This window comes from Galeopterus variegatus, unplaced genomic scaffold, assembly GCF_000696425.1.
Source record: "Galeopterus variegatus unplaced genomic scaffold, G_variegatus-3.0.2 Scaffold443, whole genome shotgun sequence".
Classification (NCBI taxonomy): domain Eukaryota; kingdom Metazoa; phylum Chordata; class Mammalia; order Dermoptera; family Cynocephalidae; genus Galeopterus; species Galeopterus variegatus.
This window is the reverse complement of record NW_007726554.1, coordinates 129,056-144,648: the sequence shown is the minus strand read 5'-3', so window position 1 is coordinate 144,648 and position 15,593 is coordinate 129,056. Positions and strand designations below refer to the sequence as shown.

Below are 15,593 nucleotides of genomic sequence, written 5' to 3'. Positions count from 1 at the left end.
TGCGCTCACTGGCTGAGTGTGGTGCGGGCGACACCAAGCCAAGGGTTATGATCCCCTTACCAGTCACACAAAAACAAACAAACAAACAAACAAACAAACAAACAAAAAGGTCCTCTCCAAAACACATTGTAGGCAAACTGTAAAAAGTCAAAGACAAAGAGAGCATCCTAAAAGAAGCAAGAGAAAATCATCAAGTTGCCTATAAGGGAGCTCCCATCAGACTAATAGCAGACTTCTCAGCAGAAACCTTACAGGATAGAAGAGAATGGGATGATATATTCAAAGTACTGAAATAAAAAAATAAAACTACCAACCAAGAAAACTATACTGAGCAAGACTATCCTTCAGAAATGAGGGAGAAATACTGTACTTCTCAGAAAAACAAAAACTGTAGGAGTTCACCATCACACCATCAGCCCTACAAGAAATCCTCAAGGGAGTCCTGCATCTGGAATTCAAAAAATGATAATCACCAGCCTGAATACACAAGATAGAACAAAACCCATTTGTAGAACAGATATGCAACTGAGAAAGACAAAGAAACTATATCTTATCACTTCGAAAACCAACAAACACCAAAGACAAACAATTAAGTGTGTGTGTGGGGGGGGGAGAACACAAGTTTAAAACAACCATACAAAAATCAATAAAATGCCAGGAGTAAGAGAATACATCTCAATAACAACCTTAATGTAAATGGATTAAATTCCCCACTCAAAAGACATAGACTAGTTGAATGGATTAAAAAACAAGACATGACTATATGCTGTCTACAAGACACTCACCTCATCTGTAAATACTCTGTAAATGGATTAAATTCCCCACTCAAAAGACATAGACTAGTTGAATGGATTAAAAAACAAGGCATGACTATATGCTGTCTACAAGACACTCACCTCATCTGTAAATACTCACACAGACTAAGAGTGAAGGGATGGAATAAGATATACCATGCAAATGGAAACCAAAATCAAACAGGCAGGAGTAGCTATTCTTATATTGAATAAAATAGACTTTAAACCAAAAACTATAACAAGAGATAAAGAAGGTCATTATGTAATGATAAAAGGATATATCCAGCAAGAAGACATAATAATCTTAAATATATATGCACCCAGCCGTGGAGCACCCGAATATATAAAGCAAACACTATTAGATCTAAAGAGAGATAGACTCCAATACAATAATAATTGGAGACATGACAACCCCTCTCTCAACACTGAACAGGTCATCTAGGCAAGAAATTGACAGAAAAACATAGGACTTAAATTACACTTTAGACTAACTGGATTTGGCAGACATCTATAGAACACTTCATTCAACAACTACAAAATATATATTCTACTCATCAGCAGATGGAACATTCTCCAGGATAGAGCACATATTAGGTCACAAATCAATTATCAACAAACTTAAAAATTGAAATCATTTCAAGTGTCTTTTCAGACCAGAAAAACTGAAACAAGAAATCAGTAAGAATGAGGACTATTGGAACTATATAGATACATGAATATTAAAAATATGCTCCTGAAAGACATCTAAGTCAAAAAAGAAAATAAAAAGGAAATCAAAAAGTTTCTTGAAACTAGTGAAAATAAAGAAATGTTGTACCAAAACCTATGGGATACTTCAAAATCAATACTAAGAGGGAAGTTTATTCCAATAAATGCTTACATCTAAACAATAGAAAGACTCTAAATAAACAATCTAACATTACACCTCAAAGAACTAGAAAAACAAGAACAATCCAACCCCAAAATTACTAGATGGAATAATTAAAATAAGAGCAGAACTAAAAGAAAAAGAGACCAAGAAAATGATACAAAAGATCAATGAAACAAACAGTTGGGGTTTTTTTGAGACGATAAACAAAATTGACATATTATTAGCTAGATTAACTAAAAAAAGAAAAGAGAAGACCCAAATAACAAAAATCAGAAATGAAAATGGAGACATTACAGCTGATACCACAGAAATATAAAGAATCATTAGCACTACTATGAATGATAAATAGATGCCAACAAATATGCCAATGAACATGCCAATGAATATGAAAACCTAGAAGAAATGGATTAATTACTGGACACATAAAATATACCAAGATTGAACCAAGAAGACACAGAAAACATCAATAGACCAGAAGCAAGCAATGAGATTGAAGTAGTAATCAGCAGTCCCCCAACAAAGAAAAGCCCAGGACTGGATGTCTTCACTACTAAATTCTACTAAACCTTTAAAGAAGAATTAATATGAATCCTTTCTAAACTATTCCAAAAATTTGAAACAAAGGCCATTCTATGAGGCCAGTATCACTCTGATACAAAAAGCAGACCAAGATACAACAACAAAAAAGAAGACTACAGGCCAATATCTTGATGGACATAGAAGCAAAAATCCTCAACAGAATATTAGCAACCAGAATAAACCACCATATCAAAAAGATTATACACAATGGTCAAATGGGATTCATCACAGGGATACAAGGATGGTTCACCATACACAAGTCAATAAATGTGATATGGCACATCAACAAAATCAAGGACAAAAACCATATGATCATCTCAATAGACACAGAAAGAGCATTTGACAAAATTCAACATCACTTCATGATAAAGACTCTCAACAAGTTAGGTATAGAAGGAAAATATCTCAACACAATAAATGCCCTCTATGACAAACTCACTGCCAATATCATCCTGAACAGGGAAAAGCGAAAAGCTTTTCCTTTGAAAACAGGAAGAAGACAAGGGTGCTCACTCTCACCACTCCTATTTAACATCATCTTAGCAGTACTAGCCAGAGCAATCAAAGAATAGAAAGAAATAAAGGGCATCTAGATCAGAAAAGATGAAGTCAAACTGTCCCTGTTTGCAGATGACATGATCTTATATGTAGAAAAACCTAATGATTCTACCAAAAAATTCTGATTGCTGATAAAAAAAATTGCAGTAATGTTGCAGTGTACGAAATCAACATACAAAAATAAGTAGTGTTTTTATTCTCCAACAACAAATTAGCAGAAAAAGAAATCAAGAAAGCTAGGCCATTTACAATAGTCATCAACAAAATAAAATGCATAGGAATCAATTTAACCAAGATGGTGAAAGATCGCTACAATGAGAACTAAAAATCATTAGTGAAAGAAATTAAAGAGGACACAAAAAAGTGGAAGGACATTCCATGCTCTTGAATTGGAAGAATAAATGTGAAAATGTCCATACTACTGACAGTGATCAACAGATTCAATGCAATCCCCATCAAAATGTCAATGGCATCTTTCACAAAATAAAGAAAAAGCAATCCTAACATTCATATAGAACAACAAAAGACCCCAAGTAGCCAAAGCAATTCTGAGTAAAAATAAATAAATAAACCCAGAGGCATAACACTATGTGGCTTCAAATTATACTACAAAGCTACAGTAATAAAAACAGCATGGTACTACCATAAAAACAGACTCTCAGACCAATGGAACAGAATAGAGAACCCAGAAATCAACCCACGTATTTATAGCCAGCTGATCTTTGACAAAGGCAACAAGAAATACATTGGGGGAAAGACTGCCTCTTCAATAAATGGTGCTGGAAAAATTGGACATCCATATGCAGAAGAATGAAACTGTACCTGTACCTCTCACCATATACCAAATTAAACTCAAAATGGGTTAAAGATTGAAATATAAGACCTGAAACTATAAAACTCCTAGGAGGAAACTTATGGGAAACACTTCAGGAAGTAGGACTGGACAAAAACTTAATGAATAAGACCCAAAAGCACAAGCAACAAAAGAAATAATAAACAAATGGGATTATGTCAATCTACAAATCTTCTGCACAGCAAAAGAAATAATCAACAGAGTGAAATGGCAACCTACGGAATGGGAGAAAATATTTACAAACTATACATCCAACAAAGGATTAATATCCAGAATATACAAGGAACTCAAACAACTTCACAGTAAATAAAACACAAATAATCTAATAAAAATTGGGCAAAAAAGCTAAATAGACACTTTTCAAGGAAGACATACAAATGCCCATAGGTACCTGAAAAAATGCTCAACATCACTAATCAGGGAAATGCAAATCAAAACCACACTGAGATATCATCTCACCCCAGTTAGACTGGCTATTATCAAAAATACTGAGATTAACAAATGCTGGTGAGGATGTGGAGAAAGGGTAACTCTTCTACACTGTTGGTGGGACTGTAAATTAATACAGTCATTAGGGAAAACAGTATGGAGGCTTCTCAAACAACTACAGGTAGGACTACCATATAATCCAGCGATCCCACTTCTGGGTATATACCCAAAGGAATGCAAAACATCATGTCGAAGGGATATCTTTACTCCCATGTTCATTGCAGCTCTATTTGCAGTTACCAAGATACATAACCAACCTAAATGTCCATTGGCAGATGACTGGATAACGACAATGTGCTATATGTACACAATGGAATACTACTTAGCCATAAAAAAGAATGAAATTCTGCCATTCACAACAACATCAATGAGCTTGGAGAAAATCATGTTAGGTGAAATGAGCCAGGCAAACAGAGAGAAATGCCACATGTCCTCATCATAAGTAGGAGTTAAGAAAGAAAGAAATAAAAATCACAATAATACACTGAACTTTTAGAAGGAGAGCACAGAACTATCCAGTACAATCACTTATGTTTCAATTAAAAAATAAATTTAAAAAAAAGAAAATGTGGCATACATACACAATGGAATACTATTCACCCATAGAAAAGAATGAAATTCTGCCATTCACAGCCATATGAATGAGCTTGGAGAAAATTATATGTTAAATAAGCCAGGCACAGAAAGAGAAATATAGACATACAGAAATGCAGAAATACACAAAGAAAGAAAGAAAGAAAGAACAGACAGAAAGAGAGAGAGGGAGAGAGGGAGGAAGAAAGAGAGAAAGAAGGAAACAGCAAACACAATAGTATGTTGAACTTTCAGAAAGAGAACAGAACTGTAGTTACTAGTGGGGGGAGACTGGGAGAAGTAGGGGGTTAGAAAAATCGGTTTAATGAGTACAAGGAGTGAGTACCTTTTCTAACAATGAATATGCTAATTATTCTGATTTTACACAAATACTGATAGTCAAAACTGTAGCCCACAAATACATACAGTCAATTGTTTCAATAAAAAAATAAATAAATAACATGAAAACCACCCTTAAAACCCTTTAAAAACTCAGTGGTTATATTTGTATTATCAAGAATTCTTTTAAGTCCATCAAAAAAGACAAACAATTCAATTTAAAAAGAGCAAGAGAGCTGACGGGATATTCACAAAGGAGGATATATTAAGCAGGCAGCTTCCTCTTCATGAGACTGGATTGGATCACATCCCCAGGTGCTTAGAAGGCGTTGGCTGACAGAACTCCAGGGTCAGCACCTCCAGGAATTACCATCAGTTAAAGTGAGTATTTTCCCCAGGTCTCACCCGATTCCTAGTGCAGCTGCCATCTGAAGACTGGCTGGTATCTCCTTCACGACACACTGATTGATAAGATAATGTTTATTCCCCTGTTTGGAAAACGTGTTTCCTTCATGCCTCCCTTATTACCACAGGAAAAGTCAAGTTTGAGGCAGGTAAACCTCAAATCAGCAAGAGCTGTGCTGTGTCCTGAGATCCTGATGCCTAATCTAGAAAGCACCAGCCTTCATGGCAGCTTCAACAAAGGCACGTGCTAGTGACTGTGCAACTGGCCACTTGAGGGCGCTGTGGATCCACTGAGTGAGCTGCTGATAGCTCCGTCTGGGGAGGGAGGGTTAAGGGAGGCAGTCTTGGCTTGGTCCCTGCATCAGAGATATTACTTGATGAACCAGAGTTACTGCTGGCACGGGAGGGGTTAATCTGAGTCTTCTCTCATCAACTGATGTGCAGGTGTGTTCTCATGGCAGGGAGCCAGGACCTGCAGCCTTGCCTGGGTAGAGGTCTCTCTGGAGCTTCCATTTGATGGGGAGCGTGATGAAGCTTCAGTGGGTCAGCCTGGATGACCCAGGCCAGGTGTGGACAGTGGAGCATCTGCCTCAGAGGAAAATCAGAGAAGCTGTGGTGGGTGGACGTCTGCCCCAAACCCTGCCCTGCCCAGCTCAGCACGGATAGCTCTTCCTGTGCTATAGGAGGCTGGACAGAATGGGGGAAGACCTGACACAGCTGAGCCTGTCCAGAGGTGCAGGATGCCTATGAGAGCCTACAGGGACGGTGACATCAGAACAGTGACATCACAGGCAAATCCTCTAAACAGAGAAAAGGGAGGAGCAAACTCCTGCCCACTCAACCTAGGAGGCCAGTGCCCTGAGTAGGGAGATGCCTGGTCCTGTCCTACCTGATGCTGCCTGGGGCACCAGGCTCTTCTGCTGTGTTACCCTTTGTCTCCTGGGGGCAGGTGAGTCCTGAGCACAACTGAGACATCCCTGAGTCCACAGTTTTTGGTCATTGCTGGAATACCAAGCACCTGGGTCAAGGCTTCAGTTTCTGTCTCCTCCCTCCACAGGTTCAGTGCATGCTGGAGTCATCCAGTCCCCAAGACACCTAATCAAAGGAGAAGGTGGACTGGCCATTCTGAAATGCCATCCCATCTCAGGGCACAACACCGTGTACTGGTACCAGCAGGCTCCAGGTCAGGGCCTCCAGTTCCTCATTTCGTATTATGAAAAGATGCAGAGAGATAAAGGAAACTTCCCTAGTCGATTCTCAGCTCAGCAGTTCAGTGACTACCACTCTGAGCTCAACATGAGCTCCTTGGAGTTGGGGGACTCAGCCTTGTATCTCTGTGCCAGCAGTTTGGGCACAGCCCTGCAGACTTAGTGTCTTTCTGTACCCAAACCTTCCTGTGCCAGCTGAGGATGTAATGGGGAGAGGGGGTGGGGTTCCCTCACGGCCTTAGCCAAGCCCCATGAATGCTTCTAGTTCTTTCCTAACCCTCTCTCTGCCATAAGGACCTCAGGCAGAGTGCTCTTGAGCATTCCAGCCCCAGATCCACTGGACGTTCTCACATCTATGCCAGCATTTTTCAGTTCCTAGCAGGTGGCAGGAGCTCCTACTCTGTGCCACAGTGTAGGTTCATTATGTGTTTTAATGCAAGGATGGACATTAGTGTATCCAATTCATAGAAGTGGAAGATCACAATTTACTGTTTTATAAATAGTGAGTGAATCTCATGGACTTCCTCATCATTTCTAGTATCAGAGCCAGGATCAAAACTATATCCTCATGGCTCCAAAATCCAAGTTATCACAAATTCCATGGTACTCCCTGGGCATTGGTCCACAAGATGTAGCAGAGCACAAGCTCTTCAGTTGCAACACCAGCTGAGCTGCAGTGGAAGTCACACATTTTGGGATGGGGTTACTATGGCTGATTGTCTGCCAACTTCTAGGACATGTAATTTCAAGCCAGAGAATGTTTTTTCTGTCATAGTTCCATGTAGAATGGGGCCATAATATCTCCTAAGCAGGGGCTAAGTGACCAGGGGCATTTCCAGTACATCAGAGGACACAAGCAAGTAAACATAACCTTCTAGGAATTGCAAGTGGAGTGGGAGTTAATGCAGGGAGTTAGTGCTTATAAACCACTGCATGGTCCAGAGGAGGGAGGGTCTCAGAAGGCTGATGCACGTGCTCTCATGTCTACCACTAGTGATCAGAAAGTCTGAAGTTGCTCCTTTTGCCCAGTCAGGAACTGCAGGACACAGCTGAGAGTCACATGGTCCTGCAGTAACCAAGTGAGTGATTCAGAGGGAAGTGACAGGAGGTCCCTTCCAAATCCACCTCTCTGCTGCTGTCGGATGAAAATGTATTTCTTCTGCTTCCAAATTTTCTGCAAGTATAACTTGTCAAAGGAAGCTGTTTCCAAAAACGCGCTGTCATGAGAATCTGGGAAATGTAGTTTCAAGGCTTCCAGTTCTTGCAATGACATAGAGACAATTGGAAGACATTTAGTGATGCCCAGTGTCAAGAGACAATATTTAGCACATCCAGCTACACAGCACTGAGATGGAGAGTATGAGAATAAATGTTCATTTTCCTGTCATTTTGTTCATAAAAACTATTATAGTTTAGCTGCAGTAGTTTAACTGTTGCTCATTTGTTAATTTACTCAATGGATATTTCTGAAATACCTATTGTGTTAAAAAAATTCCTTGGCTTATGGAAATGAGATTCAATTGATAACACACCTCCCTTTTCTTTAAGAAGTTTAATGTCTGGCAATGTGAGATGCCCCAGTTATTCACACATGCATTTATGACGCATGGAAGCCACTTAAATCAGACAGTTCCCAGTCAAGGAACAGAGTACATGCTCAAAAGGTTGAATGAAGATAATTTATCAAGGGACTGGTGCAGAGGGGCAGACAGGTTTAGGGAAGCCAAGAAGTAGTTGGGGGCCCAGGGGTTGCCTGCACAGTGGGAAGCCTGCACAGCTCCTGAGCCTGAAGGGAGGGGCTGTGTTACTGCAGCTGCGTGAGAGCTACAGGGAGAGGCTGCCCAAAGGGAGGGCTCGGTCAAGGCCAGAAGCTTGGGAGATAAGAGGGTGAAGCCCAGATCCTCTGCACTCTCTTGGCCACCCTTCAGTCTGTTGCTGGTGCCTCTGACTGGTTAACCCAATGGAAAGCCTGGTAATGCCCTCCATAGACACCAGGCTTCTGCAGCCCAGCACAGGTCAGGAGGCCATGGAGGGCAGTGGGGGGGAGGGTGGGCTGCACATGGATAGTCATCAGCACAGCCACTGTCAAATTTATGAGGTGCCCTTTGCAGATGCAGGTGCATGTTTCCCAGTGAACTCAGACACTTTATCTCTACTCTTACGTGAACTTATAGAAAATCCCTCTATTTATTTCTCATTTGATGTGTGCCATATACTTAGGTGCATTACTTCAATTAATTTCTTAACCTTATATGGTAGAATGATTTACCCACATTTTGGAAGTGGAAAAAAGAAAAGAAAAAAAGAACAGATTGTTAGAGAGTTTAGATAATTTGCTAGAGGAGGCACAGCTAACAAATACAGAAGGTCTGCACTCACGATTTTTCTACTTTACGATGGTGTGTTAGTAATATGCGTTCAGTAGAAACCGTATGTCAGAGTTTGAATTTTGATCTCCTCCTGGGCTAGTGGTATGTGGTGTGATATTCTCTAGTGATGCTGGGTGGCAGCAGCCACAACTTACAGTCATCCATGTGATCAACCGACACACTACAGTGTACTGTGTTCAATAAATTATAGGAGACAGTCAACACTTTATTAAAAGATAGGCCTTGTGTTAGAGGACTTTGCCCAACTATAGATCATTGTAAGTGTTTTGAGCACTTTTAAGGTAGGCCAGGCTAAGCCATATTGTTCCATAACTTACTTGTATTAAATGTATTTTAGACTTACAATGTTTTAAACTTATGATGTTTTATCTGGATGTAAACACATCCTAAGTCAAGGAGCATCTGTATCAGAACTGGGACTCAATCATAGAACATACTTACTCTCACTAATGCCTTAAATCAGTCTGCCTTTGTGCATTTTAGGACATTTTCCTGTGTCCCTGGAGGTACCAGACACACGTACTTCTGGGTGAATATCTCATCCACATTTGTAATGAGTCTACTCTTTTCCTCATAGAAAGCACAGCCGATGGGACTTAGGTGATCCAGTCCTCTGTAGCCTCACCTCAAATGAAAAGAGAAGTCACACCTGTATTAGTCAGGGATCTCCACACAGACAGAACCAATAGGAGATGAGAGACAGACAGATGGATGAAGGGGGATTCTTTAGGAGACTTGGCTCCCATGACTATGAAGGCTGAGAAGCCCTGCACTGTGCTGTCTGCAAGCTGGGGAACGAGGGAGCCAGTAACGTGCCTCAGTCCAGGTCCAAAGGCCTCAGAAGCAGAGAAGCCAATGGTGTAACTCTCAGTTTGAGAACAAAGGCTGAGAAACGCGGACCACTGGGGCAACTGTCAGAGTCCAAAGGCCAAGGAACCTGTTGTCCAGCCTTATTTTGAGGATGATCCTCAGAACTCTGGGATTCTAGCTACCTTATCCCAAAGAATTTGAGCCCTGACATTGAAAGCTCCCCCTTTTTACCCTGACCCATCCATGGGCAATGGTCTCCTTGGGAGTGTGGCTCTTGGTCTCCTGGGACAGAGTGAGTTCTGGGAATAGATGGAAAGTTCCTTCCTGGGCTTACCAGGCCTCAGCCAGAGCCTTTCCATGTGGTTGCTACACTGACTCCCGTCTTCTTGGTCTCTTGTCTGCTTCTGTGTCCTTTCTCAATAGAACATGATTGTAGGAAATACCCATCAAGACAACATCAGGATTATAATCATAGAAAGAAACCTCACACTGAGATGTGACCTGTGTAAGAAATAATAATGTGTACTGCTACTAACTAAATATAATGTTTCCACCTTGTACACGTATGGCTCAATCAATATTCTCCCATTTGGTGGGTATAAATCCTTCTGAATAAACATAGGACATTTTCCTATGTCCCTGGAGGCACCAGACACAAGTACATCTGGGTGAACATCTCATCCACATTCGTAATGAGTCTACTCTTTTCCTCACAGAAAGCACAGCCGATGGGACTTAGGTGATCCAGTCCTCTGTAGCCTCACCTCAAATGAAAAGAGAAGTCACACCTGTATTAGTCAGGGATCTCCACACAGACAGAACCAATAGGAGATGAGAGACAGACAGATGGATGAAGGGGGATTCTTTAGGAGACTTGGCTCCCATGACTATGAAGGCTGAGAAGCCCTGCACTGTGCTGTCTGCAAGCTGGGGAACGAGGGAGCCAGTAACGTGCCTCAGTCCAGGTCCAAAGGCCTCAGAAGCAGAGAAGCCAACGGTGTAACTCTCAGTATGAGAACAAAGGCTGAGAAACCCGGGCCACTGGGGCAACTGTCAGAGTCCAAAGGCCAAGGAACCTGTTGTCCAGAAAAAAGAGAGAAAATTGCCTTTCTTCTGGCCTTTTGTTCTCTCTGGGTCCCCAGCCTGTTGGATAGTGCCCACCCACAGTGAGGGTAGACCTTCATCTCCCAGTCCACTGACTCATAAGCCAGTCTCCATCTGAAACACACTTACAGACACACACAGGAATAATGCTTTACCAGCTATAAAGGCACCTCTTAACCCAGTCAAGTTGATACGTAACGTTGACCATCACAGTACCCGTGAAAACACACAGAGCCTGAGCTTGCAGGATATGCTCCTACCAGGTGAATTAATGTGAGACAGTGTAAAACAATTGTTTACATTCTAGTGACCCTGATCTTGAGGCTTTGAAACCTCTGTGGGTGTCAGATGGCTCTTGTAGCAGAGGTTGTCACTATAGGCTGATATCTAACTATGCAGAGTTTAGGCAAAGAGAAAAACTTACTAGTTCAACCTGAATGCTAACTTTCAGCAGAGCAGTCATGAAAGGCACCAGGACTGTCATGATGATGGCCCTTAGACTACAGAAATATTAGAAAAATTAAAGCAATACACAAATAAGGAATTGTATCCTAATGAGAATAAAAATTGAAGACAAGAATACATTTCTTACTAAAATCAGGGGAAAAGAATACGCACTTATAAGATTTCTTTAAAAACAGACTAAAATTCTTTTGATTCTGAGCTGTTATGTATATATATTACATGTAATTATTATACATACACCATAAGATGATTTATACACAATTGATAATTGGCTTGTTCCTGTGGGAAGGGGCGTGGTAGCCCAACTCTGCAACTCAAGCATTTGTCAGGGACAGTGACCTCACTGAATCACTGATAGGACATGTACTATTTCCTCAAATACAGCTGGGAGACATAAGATTCTGCTGTGTACCCAAAATGGGCCCCAGGCTCTTGTTCAGTGTGGCCTTTTGTCTCCAGTGGGCAGGTGAGTGCTGGTTGCATGCGGGCTTCCTTTCCTGGAATTCCCAAGACCCCAACACAAGCCTTTTTCCTGTGACATCATGAGGCTCTATCGTTGTCTACTGCAGGACACATGGATGCTGGAGTCGCCCAGAACCCAAGACACAAGGTTACAAGGATAGGAATGGAGGTGACTCTGAGATGTCACCAGACTGACAACCACAACTACATGTACTGGTATCGACATGATCCTGGGCTGGGGCTGAGGTTGATCCATTACTCAATCGCCACTGATATCACTGAGAAAGGAGACGTCCCCGATGGTTATAGCGTCTCCAGATCAAGTAAAGAGGACTTCCTCCTCACGCTGGAGTCTGCCACCCCCTCGCAGACATCTGTGTACTTCTGTGCCAGCAGTGAGTCCACAGCGCTGCACGGCCGCCTCCTTTCTGTGCATAAAGAGGAATTAGACACACTGAGGTTGCCCTGTGCTCGAGAGGCCCCGCCCCTCCCTGGGAAGTCCCTGCCTCCATGAGAGTCAAGAGCACTTGCTAGACCTCTGCCCTCAGAGCATGAACAATGTGAAATCCTACAGCCTACATAAGTCTACAGGGCCCTAGACCTCCCTCTCTCCATTGTTTCTTGCCTCCTCCTCTGTTCCTCTTTCCCTTGCTTATTTTTTCACAGCCACACTGGCCTTCTGGCCATTCCTCAAATATACCAGGCAGACTTCTGCCTTAGATCTTTGCTCTGACTGTTCCCTCTGCCTGGAATGTTCTTCTTCAAGGCTTCCCATTTAAGGCTCTAGTCCTGGCCCTTGAACATATTCTGTGGCACTGTGATGTGTCCCCAAGTGTGCTTCCATGTTTGGAGATTAGCTGGAAGGACTCAAGGGATATGGCATAGAGTTGTAGTCATGGCTAAAACATATCAAAGTAACATCATAAATACTCAGCCACAGATCATATAGGGAAGAGACACAGGTAGAATCTAGAAGAATCCACAGGCAGGATCCCTTATGATCTCTTCCTTCCAGGAGGGCCACGCAGAGCTGACTCTTCCTCAGCAACACAACAGCAGCCACATGTGCTCAGTGCTCTGCCAAGGGAGCTGTTAGATACCCAGTGCCCAAGAGGTTTTATCAGGGGCAGGTCACGTTGGCACCTGCTGCCTAGCACCTACCAGAAATCCAGACCCCAGAAGGAAATCCAATGTTCAGTACAACATTGTTTGTACCAACAGTCTATGCAAAATGAGTCACCCTCCTCTGTTAGGAAAGGTTTTATATCAGTGCAGGGAAGGGTTACCACCCGTGTTTCCAATGCCAGCCAAAGGCCAGCATTGTAAGCAGGACTTTCTAAGCACCACAGTCTCAAGTCCACTGGGTCAAGTGTCTTCTGCAGTCACCCTTCAACTCTCCTTTGCCACTTGATGAACCTGGAAGCTACACGGTACAGTTGCCAAGTTACAATTTGGAAGCATCCAGGCTCACTGGGTCATCATGTGGTAGACGACCACTGAAGAAAGCTGCTTGTGCCCTGCTGGGCACTGTGGTCATGGGAAGTGAGACTTCACAGAGCTGAGCCACTGAGATAATGGGATCTGTTGTTTTTTTTTTGAAAAGGAAAGCAGAGCTCTCCTTTTCTAACATAGTAAGTGTCTAAAATGAGTAAAAAATTCTCATTACTTAATAAGTAAAAGACAACATAATAAGACAGCAATGCTTAATTAAAATAGGTTATTCATAGAAGAGAAAACATGAATTATCACTGCATATGTGAATAGCTTCTCAACCTCATTTAGAATCAAAGTATTGCAAACTGAAACAATGTTATGACTTCAAACTGCCCAGACTGGAAAATTTTCAAAAGATTGACAGTTCTAAATGTGAGTAGAGAGATGGCCTCCGGGAGGCTGTCTTACACTACAAAAGAAAATTAGAACTATATCAGAAACCCTTTGTGGGATACACTCTTAAGATCAATTGTCAATGCATTTAAATCACTTGGGTTCCTTTCGCTGTTCTATCATGAAAATTTAGCTGTCTATGTTTATTTTTGCCCTTTTAAAGTAGATTTTTTTTAACTTTTTAAAAATTGTGGTCACATAGGTTATTTAACATAGGTTACACACACACACACACACACACACACACACAAAACAGTTTTCTATCACTTTAAGTTTATAATTCAGTGTCATGTAGGACAAGTGCATTCACAATATCGTGGAGCCATCATCACTGTCTATTTTCAAAACATTTTTTATCATCATCTCAGACAAAAGCTCTGAGCCCTCTTAGCAGTAACTTCCTATTCCCTTTACCCCTCAGCCCCTGGTAACCTCTAATCTACCTTCTGTCTATATGAATTTGCCTATTCTAGATAGTTCATATATGTGGAATCATATAACAGCTTTCCTTTTGTGTCTGGTTTCTTTCACTTTGCATATGCTTTCAAAGTTCAGTCATATTGCAGCATGTGTCAGAATTTCACTCCTTTACATGAGTAAAGAACATTCCATTCAAGGTACTGCCACATTGCATTTATTTACCTATCAGTTGATGCACATTTGGGTTGTTTCTACCTTTTGGCTGTTGTGGATAATGCTGCAATACACACGGGCCTGCAGGTATTTATTTTTTCTCTGTTTTCAATTCCTTTGGATATATACCTAGGAGTAGAACTGCTGAGTTATATGGTAATTCTATGTTTATCTTTTTGAGTAACTGCCAAACTGTTTTGCAGCAGCTGAACCATGAAGTTTAAAGTTCTGTCTGTGAATCAAAACATGTTATCTACTTGTAAGATACAATGGTGGGACAAGCATAGGGTACATATTCCCATTCAAAAGGGAGAAATAGGCCAAAAGAAAAGGGTTACAAGTTCCAAACAAGTCTGAAAACCAGCAGGGCAGGCATTAAATCTTACAGCTGGTGAATCTTATACCTTGACTCCATGATTGGTGTCTTCTACAAGATGGTGTTGGGGTTGGGTCCCCAAATCCTCAGACAACTCTTCTCCTATGGCTTTTCTGGTCTCAGGCTACACTTCAGCTCTCCCAGACTGGCGTTGCACTCTGGTAGCTCCACAAGCTTGGGGTCTCTATGGCGGTCCTGCTCTTACAGCTCCACTAGGCTTGGCACTGTTGGGGTTTCTCTACTGCAACTCTGACCCCCATGCTTCCATTCAACATTGCTTTAGCGGTGAATGTGGTGAATCTGCCCTTGTGATAGATCTTTCCCTGGGCCCCCAGACTTTTCCATACATCCTTTGAATCAGGGTGAAGGGTCCCAAGCCTTCAGAGCTCTGGCATTGTGTGAGCCTGCAGACTTGTTAACATGAGGACCCACCAAGGCTTCCAGCTTGTATCTTTCAAAGCTGTGGGCACGTCTGGGGCCAATTTAGCCAAGGCTGCAGCAGCAGGGGTATGACAAGCAGCATCCCGAGGTGGCCCAGGGCAGTAAGCCTGTGGAGGGCGCTGTTCAGGCCTGTTCCCCAAGACCATTCGGTCTCCATAGGCCTTTGGGCCGGAAATGGAAGGGTTGGCCCCAGAGGCTTCTGCAATGCCTTCAGGGCCTTTTCCCTTTCTCTCGACAATCCCTTTCCTTTGTATTAATCTTCTTAGCACCATTGCATTTTTCTTCTGAAAATGTTTCTGCTTCTCTACCACATGGCCAGGCTGCAAATTTTCCAAATCTTTACTCTCTGCTTCCCT

The 15,593-nt window shown here is 41.9% G+C and overlaps 2 gene segments (V, D, J or C); both read left to right on the top strand.

Moving 5' to 3' along the window:
- Positions 1–6,331: 6,331 nt before the first annotated feature.
- On the top strand, positions 6,332–6,832 carry LOC103587336. The segment is given in 2 exon segments: positions 6,332–6,410; positions 6,519–6,832. Coding segments are annotated over 2 exon segments (393 nt in total).
- A 4,981-nt stretch (positions 6,833–11,813) lies between these two features.
- Positions 11,814–12,414, top strand: LOC103587334. The segment is given in 2 exon segments: positions 11,814–11,904; positions 12,008–12,414. Coding segments are annotated over 2 exon segments (456 nt in total).
- Positions 12,415–15,593: the final 3,179 nt, after the last annotated feature.